This window comes from Pistacia vera, unplaced genomic scaffold (assembly GCF_008641045.1).
Source record: "Pistacia vera cultivar Batoury unplaced genomic scaffold, PisVer_v2 Contig122, whole genome shotgun sequence".
Lineage (NCBI taxonomy): Eukaryota > Viridiplantae > Streptophyta > Magnoliopsida > Sapindales > Anacardiaceae > Pistacia > Pistacia vera.
In genome coordinates this window covers 436712-447085 of record NW_022195271.1, presented here as the reverse complement: position 1 = coordinate 447085, position 10374 = coordinate 436712, and the positions used below count along the sequence as shown (strand labels likewise).

Sequence of the window (10374 nt, the reverse complement as noted above, 5' to 3'; positions counted from 1 at the left end):
AACACACTGTCAATTATCTCTATCGGTGAGGGTAAGTAATATAAGCATATATGTAAAATTAATATTTAATGCAAAAAAAGAAGTAATGTTAAGTATTCTTATACAACTCTTAGGATACTGAAGACAAGAAAATGAATTGATTTTAATTTTGTCATGGCAAACAAAAGTCAACAGACAACAATGATACTTTTGTTTGATTAAAGGAACAAGAAAGCCTTAATATTCCACGATGAGCATGATTTGTTCATTATGCAAAGCAAGACGTAAGGGTTAGAGGATGCATGTTTTGACTTTAATTGCCAATATTATTATATACTTAATTGGCCTTAGCTTTCAATCCATATACATTTGTGATTTACTATTATTTACCATTTTAAATGTCTATTGTTTGTCGTTATCTTGATGTCTCTCGGTACCCTTTTATCTTATGGTCAAAATGAAGGTGAAACATCATATAATATAGAAACATATGATTAATTTATTATATAATCTTTATGTTGACGGTAGATAATATTTACCTTGTTGCTCTTGGTAGGTTTTCTCCACACGTGTGTGTGTGAATTCACATAGGAAAAACATTTAACTCTTTTACAATTCTATAAATAAGATATAATTAATTAATTATTCGAAAGCTTTATATTATGTATAATGTGTTCTTATTATTACGTATTTTAGTTGTACCGTCCTTTTATACTCCTCTTACATATGTGGTGATGTTAAATATAATTATATTTGTTGTATGTATACAACTTATATTCATGATAAATTCAATGTATTAAAGATGAAGTAACTATATTTGTCTCATGTAGTTAGTCTGAATGTTAATTTGGATTACTATTTCCATCAACTCGTAATTTAAATAATATATAAATGGCTAGGTCAAAAGGTGTTGCATGCTTCATCAACTTGATTGATGCTCAACAATTTTCTGCCCTCTTTTTCCCTTCTTTTATCGTGTAATTAGGTGATGATGATCAAAACAATCACAATCTATCAATTTTTAATCTACGTAACAGCCAAGCAAAATGAACTACTTCATCAATGCTATATATAAAATACAGTGGACTTAAAATATTTGTTAATTTATTAAATTTTCAAAACGTGTGCTCTGAAATTAAATGGATTCATATTATAAAACCTTGAGCTTTCCTTTCAAGGAACAACCATTCATTTAACAATTAATTTGCCAATATATATCACATTTAATGAGATGAGATGACGTGCAAGAGGTTTAATTTGTGGACCATTCTATTTATAAGCTGGCAAAGGAAGATTGACTAATAATTTGTGGTTAATTTGTCTTCAAAGACGAAGGTTCTTAAAGACTTGAACTGTTTAATATAAATCATTAATTAATTTCTCGTCAAAATCAAATCAAGGACCGAAGACTTTTAATTTCAATTAATTGGTTTTTTCAACATTGATATCATTACTTTCCTTACTTTTTGGACTATACAAAATGTATAATAGTCAAAAGTGTTGGTATTCCTGATTGGTGTACCCCATTCCCCCTAGTTCTGGACCACATGTCACCAATAGAAAGTCGTGTTGGATCCCTCTAATATGATCTTAAGCCATTCTCTCGATTTGAGAAAGATAAAGAAAAGACGCAATAAATCCTAATCCTACAAATAATTATTAGAAAATATTGTTTAATGATCAAACTAAAGCATTTCAGCGGCTTTCAACTCACATTAACAAACAAGAGAACTTGGTCTTCAAGGTTAACGTTGAGTCATCAGTACGTGGCTCAAAATTTTGACAGTTGTTTACCAGAGCCAATGAGCCATACAAATCTCTTCCACCTCGTCAGTCAATAAACTCAGCTGCTGATGCACCTGCTATAAACTTTAGAGCTATTAATCTATTAATTTATTGAATTGCTTTATCCATTCATTAATCTGGTATTATATAACGTAATCCATAAAATTTATTTTTAATTACTGTATATAAAGGGTTTTATGCAGAAACCCTAGATCTGACGTGCGTCGAGGGTTGTGGAGGTAGAGGTGTAAGTAAACTTACAAATTGGAAAAATAAAATAAAATTGTGTATGAACTTGCAAATCCTAAGCAGATAGTGTCTAATGTGAAAGGTGTATGTGAGTGAAGAATCCATGATATGTTGTCTTTTTCTGACAATTACTCTCTGAAGTGGACAAATCTCACCTTTCTTAAATTTAGTCCAAAATAGCATTAATTAGTTGTGCTTTAATTCTACTATTTAACAACTTGGTCAATTCTCCAGATTATAGATGTTGAATTGTACCTCAAAGGATAATTGTGGATATCACCAACTTCTGGAGATGCAATGCAAGCAAGCTGTTAATAATCATTCATGCACCTCACAGGATGAAGCTAACACACAACACAGAAGCTCGATGCTGGAGTCACAGCTTAATGGTAAAAAATGCCGAGAATAGTAAAGTCATGTGATATAAGATTAGATTCATAATCAACAAGAGCTAGTTACCCCTTCAAAAAGATAAGAACACTGAACAGTATGCCGTATCTTTGCGATGTAGATGTTGACTGATTACCTTTAATTTGTTTTTCAGAGTTTGGCGGCCAATTTATCAGAAAAAAACACAACCAGTCAATAAAATCAGCTTCATACATGTCAATTTATCACTTTAATAATTTATATACTTTATATTGAATGAATATACAAATTGATATTATGATAAATCCAATCCTACCCTTGGTATATATCTTCATTCTCTTCTTTTATAACTTTCCATGGGGTAGGAAACGTTCGTTTTCCTTATGAGCTCATCTCCCATTGCTTGCCTTAATTTAAACAAAAAGTCTCACCGTACAGATGTACTATTGTTTGTACCTCAAGTTGATCATCCATTGATGTTAATTTATTTAAGAAATTAAAGTGGAAATTAAATTTCTTACCTGCCGAAGAAAATTATGGAATTGAGGATCCAGGAAAGTGTTTTTCCACAACTGAGAAGGACATTGCATCTCACATATACGGAATTCTCTCGATCGTACGTGGAATAGATATAATCAAATAATATTCTAAGTGAGCGGGACAACACGTGGTTTGAATAGTAAAATATTGAATGTTAAACTCTTCCCTTCAGAAATTGCTGATCAGTTTAATAGTATGACATTTAACCAAAAGCAAAATGAACCCTTGGATATACGTTACATATATACTTTGCCTTATGAAAGAGAAACAATATTTCCATGCATGTGAATGCACTTAAGATTCCTTACATGAATTCGTTGACAGAAAGATTTTTGAAGAGGCTGGACAGAAACAATAATGCATACGCCCTTAATTTACTGGGTACTCGAGGTTTTAGAATTAAGGTGAAGTTTGCGTTTTCAATTCATCAAGTATGCTTTATTATGTGANATCCATAAAATTTATTTTTAATTACTGTATATAAAGGGTTTTATGCAGAAACCCTAGATCTGACGTGCGTCGAGGGTTGTGGAGGTAGAGGTGTAAGTAAACTTACAAATAGGAAAAATAAAATAAAATATTGTATGAACTTGCAAATTAAATCCCAAGCAGATAGTGTTTAATGTGAAAGGTGTATGTGAGTGAAGAATCCATGATATGTTGTCTTTTTCTGACAATTAATCTCTGAAGTGGACAAATCTCACCTTTCTTAAATTTAGTCCAAAATAGCATTAATTAGTTGTGCTTTAATTCTACTATTTAACAACTTGGTCAATTCTCCAGATTATAGATGTTGAATTGTACCTCAAAGGATAATTGTGGATATCACCAACTTCTGGAGATGCAATGCAAGCAAGCTGTTAATAATCATTCATGCACCTCACAGGATGAAGCTAACACACAACACAGAAGCTCGATGCTGGAGTCACAGCTTAATGGTAAAAAATGCCGAGAATAGTAAAGTCATGTGATATAAGATTAGATTCATAATCAACAAGAGCTAGTTACCCCTTCAAAAAGATAAGAACACTGAACAGTATGCCGTATCTTTGCGATGTAGATGTTGACTGATTACCTTTAATTTGTTTTTCAGAGTTTGGCGGCCAATTTATCAGAAAAAAACACAACCAGTCAATAAAATCAGCTTCATACATGTCAATTTATCACTTTAATAATTTATATACTTTATATTGAATGAATATACAAATTGATATTATGATAAATCCAATCCTACCCTTGGTATATATCTTCATTCTCTTCTTTTATAACTTTCCATGGGGTAGGAAACGTTCGTTTTCCTTATGAGCTCATTTCCCATTGCTTAGCTTAATTTAAACAAAAAGTCTCACCGTACAGATGTACTATTGTTTGTACCTCAAGTTGATCATCCATTGATGTTAATTTATTTAAGAAATTAAAGTGGAAATTAATTTTCTTACCTGCCGAAGAAAATTATGAAATTGAGGACCCAGGAAAGTGTTTTTCCACAACTGAGAAGGAAATTGCATCTCACATATACGGAATTCTCTCGATCGTACGTGGAGTAGATATAACAACATAATATTCTAAGTGAGCGGGACAACACGTGGTTTGAATAGTAAAATATTGAATGTTAAACTCTTCCCTTCAGAAATTGCTGATCAGTTTCAGTTTACATATATATACTTTTCCTTATGAAATAGAAACAATATTTCCATGCATGTGAATGCACTTAAGATTCCTTACATGAATTCGTTGACAGAAAGATTTTTGAAGAGGCTGGACAGAAACAATAATGCATACGCCCTTAATTTACTGGGTACTCGAGGTTTTAGAATTAAGGTGAAGTTTGCGTTTTCAATTCATCAAGTATGCTTTATTATGTGAGGTAATGCGGTTACCCTAACAAAATCGACTAATTTAATCTCGTTTTAGGTCAGCTTTAGGGGCGGTCCAAAGTCAATATTATGTGTTCATCCGGAAAAATCCAAGCAGTCAATAAAGTCACCTTATTCTCAACAGTCTCTCTCTCTCTCTCTCTCTTGTATGAGGGTATATCATAAGAGTAAACAACTTTTTCCCACCCAAGGTTTGCCTTAATTACACTTTTCCACCCAAAACATTTAAAAATACCATTTTCCCACCCAAAGTTTATATTCCGTTAATACCCAAAATACACTTCTCTTTCTTAGCCAACATTCGACAAGTTACTAAGAGTCAGGGCAAGATATGTTTTCTAGAGTGGAGGATAGTGGATTGAATGGTACTGGTGACCGATTAAATATCTGCTGTCGAAATCAGTAAAAAATTAGCTAAAAACAGAAAACTCTAATTTTGTGGTGGTCGACAATCAGTGAGAAATTAGGTACTGCAGTGAGAGAGATTTTGTAGAGAGAATACAAAATATTCAAGTGATGATGACGAAGAGAATTTTTGCCGTCAAAATATACTTTGGGCAATAATGGAATTTTAACTTTGGGTGAAAAAGTGATATTTTGAAATTTTTTTGATAGAAAAGTATAATTAAGGCAAACCTTGGGTGGGAAAAAGTCGTGTACTCTATTTCATTAACTAACAAATTTAGGTCTATTTTTAAAATTTTTCTGTCTTATTTATTTTTTCAATTAATACGATTAGTGTTGTTAATTAAAGTGAAAAAACATATGAGTGGAATCCATTGTCTCCCTATTTATCTATTCAATATACAATATCATTACTCAATACAAACACATATCAAATCAATCAAATTTTCCGTTGAATTTAAAGAACCATCAATTAAGTTGATAATTTAATTGAATGAAAGAAAAATAATATGAGCATCAGCATCAGCATCATATGAATTCATTAATTGTACGTTTTAAACCCTGATTGTTTCTCCTTCTGACAAACAAAAGTAGTAGCTGCATGCAAGCAAGTAACAGGTTAAACTTTTGGGAGCCGGCGTGGCAAAGGAAATAATTATAAAGCTAGAGTTTGAATTAGTCTGAATTTAATTTTTGAAGTATACAATAAATATTATATAGTCCATAACGGATGGCTAAAATTAATTGTGGGTGACGGCGGATATCATTAAGTTTTTGAAGGTCTGGTAAAAATTGGTCAATGTTCCTTCTACACTTGATTTTTCTGTTAGATATTTTCGCCAAAATAAATGGCTTTGAAATCTTCTTGTTTGAAACTTTGAATTTCTCTGAGAACCTGGGCTACTTGGAATCTTTTGTCAAAAGTGCAGGCCCGCTCGGCTAGATTTTTATAATTGTTTATGCAATACATACTTCCAAGCAGTAATACAAATTCTTATTAACTTTCTCTTACAAATATAACATAGTAATTTACAATTGATCAGTTTATAATAGATCTCGTCTGTCCAACAATAAATATTATATTTGTGAGAGAATGTTATTGAAAAGAGTTTGTCAACTAAATTTTATTGAACATTTTAATAGCCATTAGCTCTATAGCATTACTAATTTCATGCAGTTTTTGTTTTTGCTTTTATGGCCAGAGTGTCCAGGTTATATTATGCGTATTTCAACTAATTCTCCAAAACTTTGAAACTATCGGCTGTGTAAGAGCTCTAATGACTACTAGGGTCTCTTGAGTAAAACACCGAATAGTCTCTATTGAACCAGTGGATTATCCGGAGATAATTAATTATATTCAAATTAACCATTCACATTTGCCTCCTCTTTTAATTATTACCTAAAATTTCAAGGGATTTTATAACAAGGTAATGTTAATTATTCATGTATTATATTCTTATTTTTACCGATCACAATCACAAACTTCAATTAATTAATTAAAGAAAACTTATATGAGGAAATTCTGGAACAATGAGTAATCGCATACACCTTATTAGACTGAATAAAAATTAAAAAATAACTGAAGTCTTTGAATGATCAGCAGATGGAAGACTTTTTCTCATGACTCTTAATCTCTTGTAGCCTTATAATCTCTTCATAATGAAAGCACTGACTTGACCAAACGCAAGTACCGCTCAACATTCTGGTAAGCAGCTTGATTCTATATATATAAAGAGCTTCTACTTAATTTGAGACTGTATATACAAGTCCAAAATAGTAGTAAAGACGGAGAGAGATGGAGGTGGCAAAGATGAGTACGTTGTCAGGTAACAATAACGATGAAGAAGTTATGCTTCCAGGGTTTCGGTTTCATCCTACTGACGAAGAGCTTGTTGGCTTTTACTTGCGACGAAAAGTGGAGAAGAAGCCTATCAGTATTGAAATTATCAAACAGATCGATATCTACAAATACGATCCATGGGATCTTCCAAGTAAGATCTAGTTATAGTTTTTCTTTATTTTTTCTTATTTTTTATATATAAAAGGTTCAACTTCATAGCTCAAACTCCAGAATCCTTGATGAAGATAACTGGAATTGAAGACTTTCTCCCTTTTAAATTTCTTCTTTGCTGCATAAAATCTCTACCCGTAAAACTTAAGATATGCATGCCAATATATAGGAGAGAAAAGCAAATTAATAAAGATATATACCAGTTGCTCAAACCACCATGGTGTTCTCAACTTCTCTTCTTAATCTGTCTAATATTGCAAAGCAGTTCTAGAAAATAAATTCGGGATTATAATTTATTTAGTAATTTACATGTTGGTGCAACCTTAATTTTCAATTCCAAAACGACAGGATTTATATATATAGCATGCATCAAGAAAGTTCCATTTGAATCAACCATTTTATATATGTCAATCGCCAAGCATATTTATATTAGCTAGTGAAGGGTTTGAAGCTAATCTTTCTTTTAGGATTCTGTACTACTGCACATCTAGTTTGGATATGATATGATCCAAATTGAAAAGAAGAAAGAAAGTTAAGTATCCATCTTGCCGGCTTACTAATGAAAATCGGACGCTTCAAAAGGAAAAAATAATAAAGTAAAAGGAAAAAACAAAGCATGATTTTCGCTCCTTTAATCACACCTGTTAAGACTAAAAAAAACTATACTTTAAGGTTAAAAAAGTTTATATTTCAGTATCATCTGCGACACTTGTAGCTAATGAGCATTTTCTTAATATAATATATTTTATTTTCTCTAAATTTCAGCAATTTATATCTATATTGTTTATTGACTAATTTGGCTCCGTATGTTCTTAATTTCTTGTTTGTGATGATTATAATGAAGAAGTTAGCACAGTGGGTGGTGATCACAGGGAGTGGTACTTCTTCTGCATAAGAGGAAGGAAATACAGAAACAGCATTAGGCCAAATAGAGTGACAGGATCTGGATTTTGGAAAGCCACAGGCATTGACAAGCCCATCCATTCAGTAAAAGAACCTCATGATTGCATTGGCCTCAAGAAATCTTTAGTTTACTATCGAGGTAGCGCTGGTAAAGGCACAAAAACTGATTGGATGATGCATGAGTTTCGTCTTCCACCAAATACAAAAAATATCAAAGACATTGCAAACCAAGAAGCTGTAAGATTAATATTTCTTTCTAATTATGCAGTTCTTTCATTCTTAGTTGTTGATTCTTTGCGCTCAGTTTTTGTTTGTTATATGAAATACTTTTTATTTGCTCCAAAAGGAAGTGATTAAATGCATGAAAGTCTCTCATCCTTGCATTATGTCATAGTTATGAAAATTATATACTTTGTTCACTGTGCTTAACTGAACTAGTTATATACACTTTCCAAGCTTGAGAGATATAAGAATCTTATAGTCAAATATATGTATATATGTGTGATCATTTCATACCTGATGTAGATTATATATTGATGAATAAAATATAAACTAGTCGATCATTGAGTAAGTTTTCAGACTGATGAATTATTAGACAACTATTTGTATGTTGAAATGTATCTCTCAAATGCAACTAATCGAATTCTTTTTCTCAGCAAACCAAAAGTCCAAATCTGTCTAATGGAAATATGAAAAAACCATGTGCTAATTAGAGAAAATTGTATGCAAATGAGGTATGCCGCAACGTGTTTAATTATAATTGTATTTAATGGAAATGTAACTATACTGTACTAAGATTACTGACCTGGTAACCAAATTCAAGGACTTAGAGTTAGAACTCTTATAAATTTTTTTTTTTTAAGCAAAAAAAAAAATTATTTGGGGTGGGCATCAAGTACGTTTTCGTTGTTTAGTCGGTCATTTAATTTGGTTGCCAAAAAAAAGTAAATTCAAAATTAACCATTAAATTTCTAGAGCTGAACTGAACGAGTCTTTTCTCTTTTAATGGTTTGCAGGAGGTCTGGACACTATGCAGGATTTTCAAAAGAGTGCCAACATACAAAAAGTACACACCACCTTTTAAACAAAACGTCCCAACTAATTCAAGTTCAAAAACCTGCAGCTTGGAATCTGATATCAGCAGTGAGCAGTACATGTATTTTGGAGATTCAGGTCTTCAACTACAAAAAGAAAGGAAACCACCACCTACCTTTATCAACCATGTCGATGAAAGAAACCATCTGTTTACGAATCAGTTTAATTCTGCAGCACACTCTCCAAATAGTACAGTAGCCTCTTATTCGAGCTTTTGGAATCCAAGAGGAGATGATTTCTTTACATATGGAAACTGGGATGAGCTTCGATCAGTAGTTGAGCTAGCAACTGACCAATCTCACTTGTATCATGACTGTAGATAAACATTATAGTAATTAGGAAATTTAATAAAATATTTAGAGGGAGCTATAACAGTACTTCATCTTTTTGTCGCCATATTTACTGCGTTACTTTGAGTATTTACATGTCATGATAATCTGCTGATATACTTGTATACCAGAGCCAATTGTATATTCATACGAATTCAGGAGGCCAGATAGGTGTACGAGAAGAATATGAAGCTGCATGCAGATTTCCAGAGCATCAATACTTATCAGAAGCTTTGTTTTTTTTTTTTTGGCAGAAGTTAGAAGCTTCAACTCCGTTGATTTGGCTACGTTCTTAATTATTAGTTTACACATGAATTATTAAACTTACTCATTATTAGCTTGCTGTTAGAACCTTCCTCTTGATGTATGGAAATATGTTACATGTATATGACATATAGCTGGTTTTTATTTTTTTTTCATGTCATTGTTTGGCTTTTTTTTTTTTTTTCTTTTGATAATTTATATGATAAATAACTTTTAAGTCTTAATAATAATAATCCCATTATATGTGGTGTTATTTTAAGAGAAAGAATACAACTTAATGGATTGATTTTAGATACTATATGATTTCATAACGGTGGGTTGATATATTGTTAATCGGATACATGTAAACACAATTTTATGTCATATTCAGCTACCGATTCATGAATTGTAATAAGCCAACGAATTGAAAAATAAATAAATACTGGTAGTAGTTTCCAGTCACAGTCACTTGATCGAGTCAACGCGCGACTTATAAAAGCCAAAGCTCGTACCAATTTTTAGACTAGACCAATTAATTAATCCATAAACTATAAAGTAAGTCAAATAAATTATTTGAGAAGAAATAAAG

At 31.8% G+C, this 10374-nt stretch overlaps 1 protein-coding gene across 2 annotated transcripts; it reads left to right on the top strand.

The window, feature by feature from the left end:
- The first annotated feature begins 6811 nt into the window (after positions 1 to 6811).
- LOC116115030 (transcription factor JUNGBRUNNEN 1) lies at positions 6812 to 9632 on the top strand. Of its 2 annotated transcripts, none has more exons than XM_031401177.1 (3): positions 6812 to 7195; positions 8063 to 8355; positions 9135 to 9632. In XM_031401177.1, exons 1-3 carry the CDS (start codon positions 7000 to 7002, stop codon positions 9534 to 9536), a joined length of 891 nt encoding a protein of 296 aa, XP_031257037.1. In that variant the 5' UTR covers positions 6812 to 6999; the 3' UTR covers positions 9537 to 9632. The 2 variants fall into 2 exon arrangements, with proteins under 2 accessions (XP_031257037.1, XP_031257035.1); XM_031401175.1 differs by having other exon boundaries at positions 6815 to 7195; positions 8060 to 8355.
- Positions 9633 to 10374: the final 742 nt, after the last annotated feature.

What these genes read in the sequence shown, in the direction of transcription:
- LOC116115030 (XM_031401175.1), top strand. Translation starts at nt 7,000, where the DNA reads ATGGAGGTGGCAAAGATGAGTACGTTGTCAGGTAACAATAACGATGAA. An exon ending in CGATCCATGGGATCTTCCAA is followed by an intron (nt 7,196 to 8,059) that starts GTAAGATCTAGT and finishes ATTATAATGAAG; the next exon opens with AAGTTAGCACAGTGGGTGGT. An exon ending in ACATTGCAAACCAAGAAGCT is followed by an intron (nt 8,356 to 9,134) that starts GTAAGATTAATA and finishes AATGGTTTGCAG; the next exon opens with GAGGTCTGGACACTATGCAG.